The sequence below is a fragment of the Geospiza fortis genome, unplaced genomic scaffold, assembly GCF_000277835.1.
Source record: "Geospiza fortis unplaced genomic scaffold, GeoFor_1.0 scaffold157, whole genome shotgun sequence".
NCBI lineage: Eukaryota > Metazoa > Chordata > Aves > Passeriformes > Thraupidae > Geospiza > Geospiza fortis.
The window spans coordinates 8,418,913-8,437,695 of record NW_005054314.1 but is presented as its reverse complement, the minus strand read 5'-3'; the positions used below and the strand labels follow the sequence as shown (position 1 = coordinate 8,437,695).

At 52.5% G+C, this 18,783-nt stretch overlaps 1 protein-coding gene across 1 annotated transcript; it reads right to left on the bottom strand.

The window, feature by feature from the left end:
• Window positions 1-249: 249 nt before the first annotated feature.
• LOC102033041 (zona pellucida sperm-binding protein 3-like) lies at window positions 250-3,021 on the bottom strand. Its single transcript, XM_005419953.2, has 9 exons — window positions 2,644-3,021; window positions 2,172-2,290; window positions 1,985-2,088; window positions 1,669-1,836; window positions 1,516-1,637; window positions 1,276-1,367; window positions 1,061-1,206; window positions 547-666; window positions 250-383 (listed from the first exon to the last, which is right to left on the bottom strand). Exons 1-9 carry the CDS (start codon window positions 3,019-3,021, stop codon window positions 250-252), a joined length of 1,383 nt encoding a protein of 460 aa, XP_005420010.2.
• Window positions 3,022-18,783: the final 15,762 nt, after the last annotated feature.

Sequence of the window (18,783 nt, the reverse complement as noted above, 5' to 3'; positions counted from 1 at the left end):
CTAAAATAGGAGCCACACCTTGCTTAGGATTCCTTTCCATGGACACAACCTTTGGAAAATCCACCTGTACCTCCCAAACCCAAGTGCTCAGAGGTTTGGGAATCACTTCCAGGTGGCAGCAGCTCCACATCCCCAATCCCACCCCTCTCCCAGAGGATAGATTCCCACCCAAAGCCATCATCTGGGGCACCTCCCAAACCCACAGAGAACACCAGGAGGTGGCAAATGCTTCTTTTCTCTTTATTGGGATCACTGGGACATTCCCAGAGGGCAGAGCCTTTTCCGGCATATCCACAGGAGCATGCCCAGGGCAGTCAGGCTCAGCAGGGTGGCTGCTGCCAGCAGGAGCCCCTGGATCAGCACAGGAATTCCACCAGCAGCACCTGGAAGGGACAAAACCCTCTCAGAACTCGTTTCTTGGCTTCCCAGACTCCAGCCAATCCTTAGCCAGGATCCCATAGGGCAGCTCTGGGGGATTATTCCAGAAAATCCCTTTGTGAAATCCCTGGGTGAGGCCTGGAGACACAACCCCACAAAGACTCCTACCTTGGGGGGTGTTCCCAGCTGCTCCTGGACTTCCAGAGGGGCTCATGAATCCCTGAGCAGGCTCCAGGATTAGCAGGGGTCCCACAGAGACATCGGCCTCAGTCAGCCCTGAGGGCCCACCTGGAAAAAATAGGAATGAGTACCCAGAGCAGAGAATGCTTTGGGCTGGAATTTGGGAATTACAGGAAGATGGACACCAGAAGAGCAGAATTCCATGGGTTTTAAATGCAAGGACACATTTGGGATAGAATCATGGAATGGTTTGGGGCAGAAGGGACCTCAAAGCCCATCCAGTGCCATGGGCAGGGACACCTCCCACTATCCCAGGTGGCTCCAGCCTGGCCTGGGACACTTCCAGGGATGAACAACAGTGCCAGGACCTCCCCACCTGCACAAAATTTTTTCCCCCAAATTCCCCTCTTTTTTTTTTTAAATCCCTTCCCCTAAGGCACACCAGAGAGGATTGTCCTTAAACTGCGCCAAAACCCCGCTGCCCCGTGCCGAGGGGACACACCTCTCTGGGCGGTGCCATCCCTCCTCAGGCGCCTGCCCATCCGTGCGGCCGGAGCGCGGAATTCCCGGGAATCTCCTGCGGGAGAGGGACAGCTGCCGGTGTCACAGCAGCTGCAGATGGCCGCCGTGCCCTCCAGAGGAGCCCACCTGGAACAGAGCCACCCGTGAGCCCTGCCCGGGGTGGGCACGGTGCCCTCCCCCGGCAGGGACACTCACAGCCCGCTGGCTCTGCTGAAGGAACAGGCTTTATTCCGGGCATTCGGGGCTTCGCCCGCCGGGGACACCCGCAGGTGGCAGCTGATGTAGAGCTGGAGGGGAAACCAAGGAAAACTCAAGTTAATCAAGCTTGGCTCATCCCCTACAAGTCAAGTTAATCTTGGAGACTTTTGGGCTATTTCTTTTCTTTTCCCCAATGGATAAACCAAGAAAGGAGGAGGGATGGCAACAACGCCTCACCAAATTCCCGGCGTCTCCGGCGAATTTAAAGGCATCGAGCAGGAACCGCAGCGACTCCGGCCGGGGCCGCGGGGACACGAAGGCGGAGGCGGTGTCCTCCACCCTGCTGTCCAGCAGGCACCTGGAGGAGGGCAGGGAATCACCGGGATGCTCCTGAGGAGCCCGGGAGCGCCCAGGCAGCCCGGCCGGGGCGGGCGGTGGCCACGCAGCGATCCACGAAGAGCCGCAGGGGCACATGGCCCTCCGAGGTGACATCGGCCTGGAAACGGAGGCTGTCCCCGAGCTGGAAGCCATTGGAGAGCCTCTCCCTGCTCCAGTCGTCTGGAATGCAGATCCCAAGGAATGGGGTCACTTTGGGGAGCATGGGACCTCTTTGGGGAGTGTGGGGTGGGTTTGGCTCCATTGGGGCTCCCAGGAGCCAGCAGGAAGGGGGAGCTGAGGGACACGAGGCCGCCAGGGCTGTACCCACCGTCCATGAGGCGCAGGGAGAACCGGAGCCGCTCCTCCGCCGCCACCGTGGAGCGGAACGGGGCCCAGGTGGGGTGCAGGGCTCTGCTGCTCACGTTGCTCCTCCTAAAGGGAAGCGATGAGCATTGCCTGCGGTGGCACCGGCACCTCGGGGCCCTGGCAGGGCGGGGACAGCCGCCAGCACTCACCTGGGGTAGTGACACTCAATGGGGACCTCGGCAGGGGTGGCCCTCACGATAAGGGGGTTGCCAGAACGGGAGGGTTTGTAGAACAGGGTGGTTCTGTAGATCAGAGAGTCCGGGGTCACCTGGAAGGAGGATTTAGGAGAAGGGAAAAAAAATCAGGAAAACGAACTCAGCACCAGCAGGGACTGTGCTGGGACACAGAAGCCACATTCCCGATCCCACAGGACACCACGGAGCTTTGTGCTGGCATCCCAACAAGGCTCCAGCTTGAAGGAGGTCACAGAGCCTCCAGGAGTTGGGCACAGCACCTCAGGACCATTATCCCATCAATTCATGCATCCAATCCCAAACCCACTACTGAGCGTGTGCCTCATCCAGGATATCCACACCCCAAAAATCCACTCCTCACCCCAAACCCACCAGCACCAGAGCACCTCCAGGGCTGTCCCCTTCACCTGGCCCCGGTGCCACTCACCTGCAGGGTGCTGCCACACTCGTGCAGCGCGGCCACGAAGGTGACAAAGGCCTGGGCAGGGTTCGGGGCCAGGGGCGGGCAGGAGGCCGTGCCCAGGCTCAGCTCCGCTGCCCGCACCGGGCGCCCGGTGCCAAAGAGATCCCTGCGCACGGTGACCGCCAGCTGCCCCTCCTGGCAGCGCACGGCCACCGCGGGGCGAGGCGACAGCGCCCGCAGCTGCGACAGATCCACCCGCGCCCAGGGCTGCGAGCGGGGGGAGTCACCCCGCAGCCGCCACATCCCGGAATTCCCCGAGGGAAAACGCCAGGGATCGGAGGATGCGGCCGAAGCCAACACCCAGCAGAGCAGGGCGACCCCAAAGCGGCTCCCGAACCCCATCCTGACTCCAGGAAAAGCAGCGCATGGCAAAGGGGCTGCTCGGGAGCTTTTTATGGGAGCATCCCGGGGGCTTCCCCCCGCCGGGATAACGGGATCCAGCTGGGGATTCCACTCGGGATAACGGGATCCAGCTGGGGATTCCCCCGCCGGGATAACGGGATCCAGCTGGATCCCATCCCTCCCGAGGGTGATTCCCTCCCCCTGCAGCCGGGCATTGTCCTCTTTGTCCCACGTCCTGCTCGGCTGCGGTGGCACCAATGTCACCCGTGTCCCCCTCGCTCCCTGAGCCGATTTTGGCCCAGCGAGGCTCTCTCGGACATTCCCAGGACTTCCCCAAAATCCAGGCGGTGCATTCAGAACTGGGGATGTGCCAACCCCGCGCGGGCGCTTTGGGATCGGCCCGTGCCCGATTTCCCTGGAATTGCGCCTGGCTAATGAGGGCACCGTAACGAGTTCATTTGCATGGAAAGCAGAGGGGCAGAGCCGGTCAGGGACCGGCAGGCAGAATCCAGAGATTAATTAGCCTGCGGGTGTTAATTGCGCTCATTGGCACCACCGCTGGTGGGCACGGGAGGGTGACAATGGCGCTGTGCAGCTGCGGGAGGAGCTGGGGACACTCCGGAGAGTGGCATGGCCCGGCCAGGTCGTCCCCGTGCCCTGCGGGCATTCCCGGAAAATTCCCATTCCCCATCCACAGGGATGGGAGAGCTCGGAGGATTTTGCCCTCAGGATTTATTCCTGATGTTTTTTGTTTTGGTTTTTTTGTTGGTTTTTTTTGTTTGTTTGGGGGTTTGTTTGTTTGGTTTTTGGTTGGTTTGGTTTTTTACCGGGAAACGGGGCTGGAGCATTTACTTCCCTCTTCCAGGACCAGTGGGATGGGTTTGGCATGAAGGGACCCACTCGGGTCACTTGTAGGGGATGAGCCAAGCTCCGACCCAGCCCGAATTCCTGATGGAAATTCTCCTGTCAGGTCCTGCTGTCCCCTGCAGCATCCATAATGTCACTCCCACATTCTCACATCCCCCTCTGGCCCCATCCTGGTGTCCTGGCATTGTCCTGGGTGCTTTTAGGGATGGTGAATAAATGGTGGGACACAAAAAATGTCTCCAGGCCTCTCCATGAATGCAGGAATGGGGCAGCTCCCAGCCTGGCTCATCCTGAAGCTGCCCTGGAATATTTTATCCAGTGGGATGGGGCTGTTTCAGAGGCTCCAGAGGGATGGGAGGGGATGTTCCTGCATCCAGAGGTATCCATGGGGATGGGAGGAAATGTTTCTGCATCCAGAAGGATCCATAGGGATGGGAGGGGATGTTCCTGTATCCAGAAGGATCCATGGGGATGGGAGGCGATGTTCCTGCATCCAGAAGGATCAATGGGGATGGGAGGGGATGTTCCTGCATCCAGAAGGATCCAGGGAGATGAGAAGGGATGTTCCTGCATCCAGAGGTATCCATGGGGATGGGAGGGGATGTTCCTGCTTCCCACAGCCCCACTCCCCATCCCAACACCAGGAATGACTCTGGAAATCCAGGATTTGATCCACCCAACCTCTGTGGGAGCCAGGTCTCCAGGGATGGGTGCCTGCTCCCAAAGCCCCTCACGCTATTCCACAGGGAAGGATCCAGGATCCCAAAGAGCCTCGCACAGCCCCATCCCACACTTTCCCTCTCCAGCATGGATTTCTCATCCCCTGGAACAGCTCAGCACTTTGCAGGTGCGGGTCCCAGCCCTGTGGCTCACTCTGTGCTCAGTGCAACAGCCCTGAGAGCTCTTCCCCCCGACAGTGCCTCCAGAGCAGCCATCCCTGCACCAGGGGCTCTAACAGCTGGGCTGGCCGCAGGAGCAGCGTTCTGCCCAGCATGAAAAGATGGCAGCCCTTTGATCTCCTACAAGCTGAGCCCTCCCTGAGCCCTGTCCTGTTTCTGCCCCAGCCCAGGGGCATTTCTGCCCCGCTGCTCCCGGGCCGTGCTCCGAGAGCCAGCCCTGCACTGCCCAGCGCTGAGCGCTCTTCTGTCGCTGGCAGGGGGGGGTTTACAGACCACAAACAGGACAGGACTGCTGGGAATGTGCCTTGAGCTGTTTTATTTTCCAGCATCAGTCTCATTCCATGGTTATGACAATGGGAAGATGCCAGCAGCTCACACCCCAGGCAGCAGAGGAAGAACTTAATGTTACAACTTACTTTATAAGTTTCTTAACCAATCACACAAAGCAAAAGCACATTGACAGTAGTTCTATCCAATCACCATAAGCACACATACTTTTGGTTAAAACAATGCTTGCTTATTTAAACTACAATACCTACTTGTGAGCCTTAAAACACAACGCACAGAGCTCCATTATTAAGCTTCAACCTCCCTAATGTCTTGCTAGATAAACTTTTCTGTAGCTTAGAGAGCTATTCCAGACAAGTGTTAATACACAGACCATTGTTCTATTCGTCTTTGCTTTTCTGCAGTTTAAATAATTTTTCTGCTGACCTATCTCATGGCTGCTGCTCAGCTCTAGTCACAGTTCTACTTTCTCTGGGGCCTGCCTTTTGCAGCTTTCCCAAAACCCTCTAATTTGTTGATTCCCACACTCTTCCTTGTGGATATTACACTTGGCTGACCCTCGGGAGCCCCAGGAAGCCTCTGCACAGCTGCTCCTCGTGCAGAAGGCCGTGTGTGGGGTGGCAGTGAGGCAGGAGACCATATGCTCCAGCACGGGGACAATGAGCCACTCACTGAGCCCGCGCCGCTGTGATGAGCCATTGTCATGACTGATGGCACCAGGACTCTGGGGGAGCAGATTTTCACAGCAGATGAGCCCTAATGAACAGAGAAATAACTTCCCGGGATGAGGGAGATGTGCAGAGTTCCAAAAGCCACGGTCCTGCGGGGAAGGGAGCACTTGATTGCCAGCAAGGCCACGGAGCAGCGCCCGGGGCTGAGAAAGTGCATCTTCCTGCTGGCCTGGAGAGCAGGGAGTGAGCCAACACCTCAGTGCAGGAGGAGGAATAAGAGCACAAGGGGTGGTGGTGGAGCAGAGCAGGCTCACAGGGCTGCCCTGCACATCTGCCCTGCTGCAGAGAGAGCCAGAAAACTGCAGCTAAAATGCATCTCCTGCAGCTAAAATGCATCTCCTGCAGCAGCCAGAGTCCCCTGCAGCAGGGAAACTGAGGCACGGAGCCAAGGAGTCATTCCTGCAAAGCTGGGCACCCCTGCTCAAGGGAAAAGAAAGCTTTGAAACCCACTATTGGTCTCTGCAGCTCACAAGCTGCTTCCCATAAGGAAACTCTGTCACCTAATATTGGCTTGGGCCCATGGCACAGCTTTCCTGGGAGGAAGCTTTGCCACAGGAACTGCTGCCGAGCCACCTTGTATTAGGATTTACTACAGCTCTGCCTGGAAGCCTGCCCTGTGCTTTCTATTTTTAGCTGCAGGCAGACCTATTCATATCAGTCAGTGCTGAAACTCAAATCCTTTCCCAGCTTTGGCGCAGTAATTCAGGGACATGCATGAAGCCAGGCTCTCAGCTCTGAGGAGAGCTCACCAGGATAAATAACAAACCCATCAGCTGAGTGGTCTCAAGGCTGGGGGGACACAGGGTGTGCCTCGCTAAAGGCATTCTCATCACACACATTTATTCCACAGGATCACACCACTGCTTAGGTGCAGAGCAAAGCAGGGGCTGGAATGTGATTTACCAGCTCATAAACTGCAAGGAAAGCAGGAGAAATGAGAGAGAGGAAGGGTCCAGGGGAAGTGGAAAGGAGGTTTCCCTGCCTGTTAATTATTTTATCTTAAAATGCTTTTAGAAGGGAAGAACTTCATTAGTGCTCAACACAGAACAAGTAAAAAATGTGTGCTTTTCCAGCTGGCCACAGTAAACATATGGAGGGTAAATCTCAGAGGTCTGCAGTCAGGCAGGGTGATTTGAGTAAACCAGTGCAGCATAGATACAGATGTTTGGTGATGGAGCTCCCAATCAGCCAGCCCTTGCTCTAATGACACTTCATCACGCTCCCTCCTTCACATGCGTGCCAGCACGTGCCACATCTGCTCAGGTGACTGGCCGTGTGACAAATAAAAGCTCTCAGCAGTGAGACTGGTACCCACCTCCTCCCCGAGAGCACTGACGTTACCCACTGACATCATCGCTGCCCTCCATGGCAGCTGAACTCAACCTTGACAGGGCAAACCTGAGCACACAGCCAGCCCCAAGGCAGGGGAGAGGCACAGCCAGGCCCTGCCGGTGCAGCTGACAGCCATTTGTATGGGCAATACTTGGGGGCTTGATCCCACCACTTGCACAAGGAAACCCCTCGCAGAGAGTTCAGTGGGATCCATCCTTCCTGCTGCAGTGCTGGTTCCTGCTCCTGCCTGCAGCAAGCAAGGAGCATGAGGCTCTTGTGCAGGGTGCTGCAGGGGTGCCAGGAGGGTCCCCACGCTTGCACACACTGCTGGTGTCTGTGCATTGCCTTTGGTCACTCTGTCAGAACCCAGGACATCCCTCCGGCTGCCCTGGAGGGCTCCAGACCCTGGCAGGGGGCTCAGAGACCTTGGCATGGAACCAAAGACACCTGTGCCTTTGATTTTCACCCATGGAAACAATTACCAACCTTGTGTGAAGATTTACAAGCCACAAGAGTTTGAATAGAATGATAGTGAATGTACCACAGGGTGAAAATTAGAATTGTGGGGATTTTAGAATGGGGGTTCAAGGGGCAAGATGGAGGAATCTGGGCATGTCCTGTTCTTCTTCTTGTCCTCCATCTTCTGCTGTGATGGTGACACTTTTGGATTGGTTTAGAGTAGAAACTCACTGTCTAACATAGGTGATAGGTATTCAGGAGGCAAGATGGAGGAATCTGGGCGTGTTCTTCTCCTTCTCCTTCTTGTCCTCCATCTTCTGCTGGGATGGTGGCACTTTTGGATTGGTTCAAGGTAGAGACAGACTGTCTAACATAGGTGATAGGTATTGGAAAATTATTGTAAATAATGTACACGTAGTTTTTAGTATAAAAAGTTAACACTGCCCCGAGGCGATCAGTGTGCCATAACCCGACCCACTGGACAGACCTCGGCAGGCCAGAAACAATTTTATAGATAAGAAATAATAATAATAATAATAATAATCATCATCATCATCATCATCATCATCATCATCATGAATAAATAATATGAAAATAAAATTTTAAAAATATAAATAAATAATAAACAACTTTGAGAAGGAAAGCCAAGGAATCCTGTCCTCTTCTTCGGTCTCAGGGCTGGGAAAAAGAGACTTTCTAACACCTCAACCACCAGAGACCCCATCAGCTCAGGATGGCATTGCTGAAGGCAGCCCCAGCCCTCCTGCCCGAGGTGTCAGCAGAGCTGATGGAACACGTGGGCAAATGCTGCTTCTCCCATCCACACACTTTCCAGGAGAAGCATGTCAAATTAATGGGCAGAAAGAGCCCAAAACAAAACAACAAGGTGTGTGTGTGAGCATATTAAGTCCTTTTGCATCCCCACGTTATGCTTGAGCTGCTACCTTGAGGCTGACACAGAAGCCAATGTGCCATTTGCTTCACACAGCTCCTGGGATCTCCGTGGCACCGTTCATGCTTGGCTAACTCAGCTTCTGGAGGCCATTAGGCAGGGTAATTTCACCAGCTCCTGAGCAAATGCCTGCAGGGCTCCTTGCAAAGCCAGTTCAGCACCGCTGAAATATGGAGGAAATGTTTGTTTGGATCCTAAGGAGAAATGTAATGACTGCTTTGTAGTAAAGCACATTCAAATCAGCCCCACTTTGGCTGATCAAGGAACAATCTCATCAGCACTCTCCAAGAAGAAATACTTCTGATCCAGAAAGTGAGCTTAACATCTTTATGGAAGAGTTTTCATCAACTGACAACACCTATTTTGGGAAAAGTTAGCTCACAGCATCACTCAGGTGCAGACTTAAAAACAAGGGCATTTTTTTTTCTATTTTCTATTTTTTCCCTTTTTTCCCCTTTTTTTTTTCCTTTTTGAAAAGGCACTTTCCATTTGATCGGCCCATCTCCACTGAGACACCAGCTGGCCAAACATTTCTGGGGGCTGTGGCCTGTTTATTCATGGATGTGTTGGTGAAAACAGGGCTCTGCAGAGCAGCTTGCACATCTGTGTGTGGGTGCTAACCAAGGTGGTTGGGATTGATTTTGGTTACAGGGATCAGGAAATTGAGACAATCCCTTGAAAAGCCTGGAAGTGACAAGGCCCTGGGTCATCCCAGTGCAGCATGAAGGGCAAAAACATAGAGCAACCATTGTGGGACCAAGGAACCAGGGTAGGTGCCACTGGTGCCACCAGGTCAGCAGCACCTCGAGGAGGAACTGAGCGAGAAAAACCCAAAGGAAACACCCTGGGCTCACTGGGAACTCATGAAGCAGATGGGAGAAGTAGCCCCAGGTGGGCTGTCTGTACTGATGTCCCCAGAAGGACACAGGTGTCAGGAGGGATGGTTCCCAGCCCATGCTGGGTGACAAAGCAGCTCTGGAAGTGGCAGCAGCTGGAAGAGTGTTGGCTCTCACTGGTTTGAGGTGCAGGTCCTCCTCAGCAATGTTTCACACACAGGAGGATGGGTGTGCTCCTCACTCTGCCTTGGAAATGGGAAAACAGAAGCAGAGAGCTGCAGCAAGGGGTGAAAACAGCCAGGTTTATCCCATGGCTGATGGATCTGAGCCTGCAGGCTGTCTCCTCCAGCTCCATACCTGTTCCTGTGCCCAGCCAGGCACCTGCAAAGGCTGCATTCCTCTAGTCCCACCTCTCCTTTCACACCTCCTGTGCCAGGCAGGACAGGAGGCAGGTGGCTTGTTAGAAACTGTCCCTGCACCATCCAAACTTGTGAATATGCAACGTGCACTGCGTTTTAATAGATGGCTGGGGCCCTGACAGAATTCATTAAAAGAGGAGGAGGCAGGACGAGTATGAAAGGTGCCTGTGAAGAGCAGCAGGCCAGGGTGTGTCAGCAAAGGCTGAGGGAGATGCAGGAGGAAAGCAGGGGGCTCTCAGAGCTGTCTTATCCAGGCACAGACTGGTACTTGGCCTTGGCAGCTGCCAGCACTTGCCTGCATCCCCTGAGGGTGTTCCTGTGTGTGATGGCATACAGATGTTCAGAGAGCCAGCTCTGTGCCCTGGGCCTGCTCAGGCAGAGACACCTGCAGCAGAGAGCAGGAAACAAACCCCAGTAAACCCAGTTTCCTCTGGCTGTGGGGCAAAGTGTGGGGCTGACACACGGGGTCCTGCCCAGTGACCATGGCTGAGTGTCCCTGCAGAGGAACTGTTCAGGTGGAGGCATCACTCCAGGTATCTGCCCATGCCTTTGAACAAAGGGTTCTATTTAAAAAACCCTCATATGCAAGTTTGGGTGGAACTCAAAAATGCCTGTCCCCTCCAGAAAGGAGATCCTTCCACTGTCTGCCCCTGGCAAGCTCAAACCCCCGTGCCCTCCAGAAAGGGAATTCTTTGCCCCTGGCAAGCTCAAACCCCCGTGCCCTCCAGAAAGGGAATTCTTTGCCCCTGGCAAGCTCAAACCTCTAGTCCCCTCCAGAAATTGGATCCTTTGCCCCTGGCAAGCTCAAAGCCCTGGTCCCAAGCAGTGAGTGAGGAGGGAGGACTTGGCCCCTCGCTCTGATCTCCTCTCCCAGGGGCTGTGCTGTCCCCAGCACAGAGGGGCTGCTGGTACTGGGTGGGGAGCTCAGCTCCCAGCTCCCAGGATGGCACAGAGCGTGATTTGCCTTTGGTAACTCCCACCTACCTTCCCTGATGTTTAGGGGCTGCTTGATCTGCGTGGGATTTTTTCATCTTCAGCACCGACAATCCTCTGATAGTGCCTGTGCTTTTCTTTGACTCTAACCAGAGCCCTCAAGTTGTTTCTCATATCAAACGCTCCCAGTCAATCTGATTTTCAGAAAACACAGCGTGTCTGGGGAGAAACCTGCAAAATATAGAACACATTCCCCATTTGCATCCCAATGTTGAAAAACCCCATCACTCCTCTATGGCACATCATATCAGCACTACACCCGCCATGAAATATTCATGGCCATTTATTATCATGTTGTTTATTATCCTCATAAAACTCTCCAGCAATCAGTTTCTTTATTTGCTCAGCCTGCAGCATGGATGGGTGCTTTTGTGTCTCCTTCAGTGTTTGAATTTATCCAGGGCCCCTGTCAGCATAAGAACAACAGCACTGCTAGCCCGGGCTCAGTCCATCCCAGCCTGCTTGTGGCATCCACAGAGCACTGATTAGGAAATGTAGGGTGACCATGATATACTGTGCCTCTATTAGGTTGCTGGAATGGAATGAAATTCAACCCAAGATTGACTTCCTGAGCCCAGTGGGACAGCACGGGGAGCAGAGGAATTAAACCCAGTCCTGCGTGGGTTGGGAGGGCAGTGGGACACAGCACTGCTGTCACTGTCCCTGCGTCCTCCCTGTGAGGTTAAAAAGGAGGAGGGAAGCACTCAGTGAGGACAGCTCCTGAAGGTTTTATGGCAGCTGCCAGATTAATGTTAATGTAAGCTGCTAAAAGATTTTCAAATGGATTAGTTCTCCATTTCCCCCTCGGCACCCTGAGGGTCCGGTGCTGGAAGAACAGACCTGAATCACCTCTGCAGCCACAGAGTTCCCTCCTGGCAACACAGCAGAGGCCAGGCTGGGCCCGCCGGGAGCCTGTGAGAAAGAGAGGGACACTTTCTGGAACAGATTGAGTTTCTTTACAGCACTTCTTTATAGCAGGACACTTTGTAAGAGTGCCCATTCTGCAAAGCTTTTATTCCTCCTGCCAGAGCTCGCGAGCCCTGCCCTTTCCGTGAGGAGGGGAGTAAAAAAAGATCTCTGAGGACAGCGAGAGCAAGAGCTCTCCTTTCACAGGGATTGCAAAGCTGAGTCTCAGTGGAGTGACCTTGATACAACCTCTTGTTTCAAACACACAGCAAACATTTCTGTGTTGAACAAAGTGCTGCGAGAGGATTCAGGCTCCTCTCTTGCCAAGGCACTGGCACTGCTTTCCCCCAGAGGACAGTGTCTTCCAAAAGCAAACTGCATCAGCCTCAGAAAAATAAATAAATCTACTTTTCACATCATTTCATCTTCTGATAACAGTAATGAACTCAGTCTGAGGCATTACTGGGAATTAATGACTGCCTGCCTCCTGACTCACCAGCTCTTCCCAGGCTATCATAAATTCCCAGGAAACATTGTGAACCACACATCACCGGTAAACTGAAAATAAAGACCTTGTCCAGAACCCAGCGGCCAATATCCAGCATGCCAGTGCCACCTGGAAGCCTGGGAATGGAGATGAGCTCCCAGATAAACACCCTGATGGCTCACTGGGGCACCCTGGGCTGCTTCCTGGGGCTCCCTGCAGGATCCCAGCCCTGGCTCTGCATCACTCTCCCCAAATCAGCCTGGCTGAAAGCAGCACACCACCCTTGGGTTAGAGCACACCACCCTTGGGGAGCAGCACATCCACCCTTGGGGAGCACATCCACCCTTGGGGAGCAGCACATCCATCCTTGGGGAGCACATCCACCCCTGGGGAGCAGCACATCCACCCTTGGGGAGCACATCCACCCTTGGGGAGCAGCACATCCATCCTTGGGGAGCACATCCACCCCTGGGGAGCAGCACATCCACCCTTGGGGAGCAGCACATCCACCCTTGGGGAGCACATCCACCCTTGGGGAGCTGCTCCTCTGGGTATAATTAAACTCACACTGCCTGCCTTACCTTTAACCTTTTTTCCTGGCTAACTCTCTTGTCTGAGAGATGAAGGAGCCTCTCCGAAGCTGCCCCTGCATTCAGGCCCTTCCACACCATTATCACTTCACCTCTAACCTGCTCTTAACAAACTAAAAGAAGATGGTTCATTACTGAAGCCAAGCTCTGCAGCTCACACCTGCTTGGCTGTAGAAACCATCATGTCACACGCATCAAGCTTTTGGGACTTTGTGCCTTTCAGCTTGCAGTGGGGAGGAGAAGAGCTGGTAAAATTGGCACATCTATATATTTATTTAAATATGGAGATTTCCTGCTCTCGCAGTTGCAAATGTAAATTTTGTGTACTTAGATCCAGTAATTAGGGTTAATGACTAAAGAGCATTTGGAAATTGTGCAATTTGTGAAGTCCTCCATCAGAAAGGACCAATTAGGTTTGCTTCTCCTTTTGAAAAACATAAATTTCTGTCACCAGCTGTTCATGGGACATGGCTGTCTCGGCTGCTTGTCTCAAGAAATTTGATTAAATTGAGTTAAATTTAGTTAGATTTAGTTATCATGTATTAATTACAGGCCACGCTCAGATTTCTGTGAGTCCCAGCATTCCAGTGGCAGAACAGGTCAAGGCATGGCCGAGAGTGGAATATGTTTTAATCTGGAGGAAATACAGCTGCTAGATCAAACCAAAAGGCTGAGCAGCTCCACTCCAACCCATAGCTGAATTCATTTACTCTTGGGTCTCACTTTTGCAGGAGTCATCCATCCAAACCATTTACTCTCCAAGGACAATTGCTGTGCAGTGCAGGCCAGTGCAGCAGAGAGATTTCTCTCCTGACAGATTATCCCCAGGGAGAAGCTGAGCAACGCTCCAGGGCCTTGGAGAAGATGAGGTCTGAAAAATAATTCCGCACTACAAACATGTTCTTCTCGCCCTCCACAGGCACCTTGGGCCCCTCAGGGCAGAGCTGGGCACACAGGGGCTCCCAGAGCAGCTCCCACCCCTCTGTGGGAGCTGGGTCATGGATGTTGGTTAGCTCAGGGGCTGTGGCTGTGTCTCTCCAGGTGTTTAATTAAGGCACTTGGGCTTCCCAAGCAGTGGGGTGTGAAAGCAGCACCTCATAAAAACGTCCCAGCCCCAATAACACTCCTAAATCAGCCTCATGGTGTGCTGTGTTCCCAGGGGTCTCAGGATGAAGGAAGAGACGAGGGTCTGACTCCATGTTTCAGAAGGCTTGACTTATTATTTTATGATATATATTACATTAAAACTATACTGAAAGAATAGAAGAAAGGATTTCATCAGAAGGCTGGCTAAGAATAGAATAAGAAGGAATGATAACAAAGGTTTGTGCCTCGGACTCTCTGTCTGAGCCAGCTGGGCTGTGATTGGCCATTAATTAGAAACAACTAACATGAGACCAATCAAAGATTTACTTGTTGCATTCCACAGCAGCAGATAATCATTGTTTACATTTTGTTCCTGAGGCCTCTCAGCTTCTCAGGAGGAAAAATCCTAAAGAAAGGATTTTTCATAAAAGATGTCTGTGACATCCTGGGATGCAGCTGGAACAACCCCCCTGGAGAAGCTGTGGCAGCACAGGGAAGGTTTTATTGGCCCTCAGTTATGAGCTTTGGCACAGAGGAGCATCCAGCACTGCAGCACCTCCACCAGCAGCTCCCCACGCTCCCACACCCTGCCACACATGAGTGCAGACACTGCAACACCTGCAGCCCGCTTCTAATTCTCCAAACACCCAGAAATCAACAGTGTCAGCTCTCTCCTCTGCTGTTTTTGTGGTGGTGACCTGTGTACAATTGATTGAAGCCTCCTGACACGCCAGCTGCTCCCAGGTTCCTTGCTGCAGCCTTGAGGGAAGTCCCACAGGTCAGGCCACAGGCTGAGAGCTGTTGAACACATCCCTAGAGGGGAAACCTCATGATTAACAGCTCTTTAACCCAACTGAACCCCTGCAGGCTGGGTATGTTCAGAAAGACATGGTTAATTGTGGGAGCAATTAGCCTCTGCAAGAATTCACCAGGTACACGATGGATTCTCTGTGCCTGGAAGTGTTTAAATCTCAGCGGAGGTTTTTTGGGAAGATAAGCTTCTGTCTGACCAGGGCGGACAGGCTTCATACAGGAATAGCCAATTTTATGCAAGAAGAGATGAACAGAATGGTCTTTTGAGCTGGAAAATCTCTAAAATCTCTGAAACTATTAAGAGAGAGTGAGACATTTCTAGTGGGTTTGACAGCTAGATGACAAATCTGTGTTAAATTCCACAGGATCCAAAGAAACTGCTCAGCCTCGTTTTCTGATATCCTCCAAGGGGTTTCCCAGTGGGGGATTTTAGCTTTCCATTTTTTAGCTTCAGAATCATTTTCTGAGTTGGAAAACTTCTCAACCTCCCCTCCTCTCACCTCCCCTGCTCCTCCATCCTCTCCTGTGTCTCGGAGCAGGTGCCAAGCTGTGCGTGGGTGCACCCCTGGGAGAGGCAGCAGCAGAGCCAGCCCACACGTGTGAGGAGCGGGGCAGTGGGCACCAGTGGGAGAAGCCAAACTTCGCACTTTCCCAGCCCAGAATGATCTTAGAGCCTGGGCATCACCCGCCCTGCCAGCCCTGGAGAAGCTCCACAGCACAGGGAGGGAGTGGCTGCCCCCATTTTGCTTCTCCAGAATAGTTTGGGTTATCAATATTTCCCTTTTAACTCTGTTGTGAAGCCAAATCTTCCCAAACCCATCAGGGCACAGCAGCTGTGCTTGGGGCTGGCTCATCCCCCTCCAGTAATGGAAGCAGTTGTGAAGCTCAAGGCATGCTGCAGGTGATTAAGAATTAATAATTGCTTCCAGGACCAATTGTTTCAGTCAGGACTATTGAGTTTGGTATTTTATATCTGTTTGGGAGAAGATGGCAGATAACTGAAGGTGCAGAGTAACTCCCAATCAGTCATCACCTTCTGTGGACTTCCATCCCCACCAAAATAGAAACCTCTCATTCAAAATGCTGCACCTTCCCTCCCAGCTGTCCTCTGCTGGGCTGGCTTAGCAGGGAGACTTCAGGAAAGCCTGAAATACAAGTTTTGGTCCTCTCCTTCTCTGTCTCGAACTCAGCCACTCCTTAGCAAGATCAAGGAGGAAAAACAACCAAGGGTCAATTAAAAGTGAAAGAAATTAATGAAAAGGTGGCTAGGCCCACCAATATTAATTAGAAAATATAAATATTTAGGCCATGAAATGTAAAAGCACTCAGCCTCTGCATTTTGGTGGGGCTTCCTGACAGGCATGACAGCAGGACCCTGTATTGGAGAAATCTGCTCTCTTCTGAGGCTGCCAGTCCTTCAGAGAGCAAAGAGGTTAATGAAATAGAGGCAGAAAAGATTGCAATGTTTCCTGCACTTCCTTGTGATTTAAATGTGTGGTAAGTACTTTTCTTCCAGAAATCCCAAGTGGAAGGAGTAAAATAACAACCACTTGAAGGATTTAACCCAGAAGTCTCCAGCTGAATTCATATTTAAAATGGGAAGTTTGTACAAACCCGTGGAAAGGAAAAAATTACATAAGCAGCAGCCACTGCTGAAACTTCTGGAATGGGGTAATTTGCAGAAGAACCCAAGACTTGCTCAGGCCTTTTGAAGGCGACAGTCCCCCTGTGATCATCCTCTGTGCACAATTCACTGTGCAGCACAGCAGGGGTGGTGGGAAAGGGGGACACAGAGCAGGATTTCAAAAGCCAGGGAGGATTTAGCCCTTGGACCCTGCCTGCCCTGAGCTCCCCCAGGCTGGCTCAGGATGGGCATGGCTGTGAGGGTGCAGAGCCAGGGAGGGGATCAGCTCAGGGAGGGCAGGAGGGCAGCCCAGCAGCCAGCCTGCAGCAGCAGAGATCATGGACATGGTCTCAGCTTTGGGCCCTGCTGAGCTGCACTGGGAATGGGCACCCTGGGCAGGCAGGAGTGAGCAGGCAAGTCCACAGGGCACATCAGCTGGAACATTGCTTCAGTGGCCATTAAAATCACCCCTAACATCTCCACATGTGTCTTGAGGCAACTTATGGGGCAGCCCAAGGTGCCCCCCCTGCCATAAGAGCACCCTCCAGCACTGCAGAGCACCCAAGGCTTCCTTGCCTGTCTGTGGTTGCCTTCTTTCTGCAGATAGCACCCAGAGGGTCCTGTCACTGCCCATCTCCTCTCCCTGCCCAGCTGGCACACGCTGGAGCTGCCAGGCAGGAGCTGGCTCTGCCCACAAGCACTGCCAGCAGGGCTCTGGAAACCTTGCTCCCCTCCTCAGAGTTGGGGGAGATGAAACAGGAAAGCTTTATAAATATGATTGCCTGGCAAAAGATTTTGAGAATATAGAAATTATAAGTGAGATTGAGATGAAAGCAAGCTTTGAAATACCTCAGTTACTGAACAACTGGAAAACAATGGTGTGACCAGCTGAAGGTGATCCCCTTTTGATGGAACAACTCCCTCTGCTTGCAGACAGGCCCAAGGGTCAGAGCAGACCCTGCCAGCTTGGCAGAAGGGGCCCAAAGAGGAGTTTTTAGGGTTTAAAATGTAGCACAGTATGGTAATGTAGTGATTCTTATAGGCTGTATGTAAATCCTATAGGATTTGTATATTGTAGTAGTTTAGTTAGTGAGAATTAGAATATTCAACACAGAAGATGATTTATTGTGTTGTAATGGGAACCTCGCTCTCTTGTCTCTTGCCCCTCTTAGCTCTTACCTCTCTTACCCTTTTTTACTCTCTTGCCCTTTTACTCCCTTACTCTCTTACCCTCTCATCCTCTCTCCCCCTCTCTTCCCTCAGTCCTGCTCCAGCTGTGGCTGGCAGCTCCCAGCAGGGCCCTGCACCCAGGCCCTTTGCAATAACCCACAAGTTCCAGACCTGGCTGCAGAGATCTCTGTCCATCCTGACCATCCTACCCCCCAACACTCCAACACTCAGGAGATGGGTTTTGTTACTGCACTGACACAGCAGGGCCAGAGCTTCTCTCTCTCATTCCATGGGATCTACTCCTGCCTCAAGAAAGAGCAGAGATGAACATCAAGGCACAGCAGTGCAGGAGGGAGGCACTTGCACACACAGCTCCCAGAGAGACTGTAGTGCTCAAACTGCAGCTAAGATGCTGGTTTGTCCCCTCTGAACACACTGTCCCCTCTTGTCACCCCCTGTGCTGGCCCTGGCAGCCCTCTGGGATGCCTCTGCCAGGCTCTGAGTGCCACAAACACCCTGGGAATGCTGAGCCAGCCAAACAAACCCTGGCTGGGCTTCTGGCTTTGCCCACAAAGAAACTGGCTGATGCTGACAGAGCTGCTCACAGGCAGCCAAGCTGTTTCATTTGGTTGGGTTTTCCTTCTCTTTTTCATTTATATCTTGGTTCTTAGCTGGTTCTGAGCCTGCAGGAGGGGCCAGGCTGCAGAGGGTACACATCAACACAGCCTGGCTGATTCAGAGTGACCAAGCATCTGACACGAATCCTCCCAAATCAACGTGTGCTTGGTGACTACTGGCACTGCAGAAGTGAAAACCACACAGAGAGACCCTACAGATGTGATTTCTCATCTGTGACCGTGTTCACAGGGGTCTCAGGATGAGGGAATAGACAAGGATCTGACTCCATGTTTCAGAAGGCTTGATTTATTATTTCATTATATATATTATATTAAAACTATACTAAAAGAATAGAAGGAAGGATTTCATCAGAAGGCTGGCTAAGAATAGAAAAAGAAAGAATCTTAACAAAGGCTTGTGTCTGGGACAGAGAGTCCAAGCCAGCTGACTGTGATTGGCCATTAATTAAAAACAACTGCATGAGACCAATCACAGATGCACCTGTTGCATTCCACAGCAGCAGATAATCATTGTTTACATTTTGTTCCTGAGGCCTCTCAGCTTCTCAGGAGGAAAAATCCTAAGGAAAGGATTTTTCATAAAATGTATCTGTGACACTCGTCCCTCTCCATACAGCCTGAGCCTGGAGCCACAGTGACAGGCAGCTCTGCCCAGCACTCCCAGCCACATGG

Bases quoted from the DNA above. Each gene is read 5' to 3' on its own strand.
- LOC102033041 (XM_005419953.2), bottom strand. From the start codon at position 3,021: ATGGGGTTCGGGAGCCGCTTTGGGGTCGCCCTGCTCTGCTGGGTGTTG. The intron at 1,837-1,984 runs GTGGGTACAGCC...TCTGCATTCCAG, and splicing joins CTCCCTGCGCCTCATGGACG to ACGACTGGAGCAGGGAGAGG. The intron at 384-546 runs GTAGGAGTCTTT...TGTCCCTTCCAG, and splicing joins AGCTGGGAACACCCCCCAAG to GTGCTGCTGGTGGAATTCCT.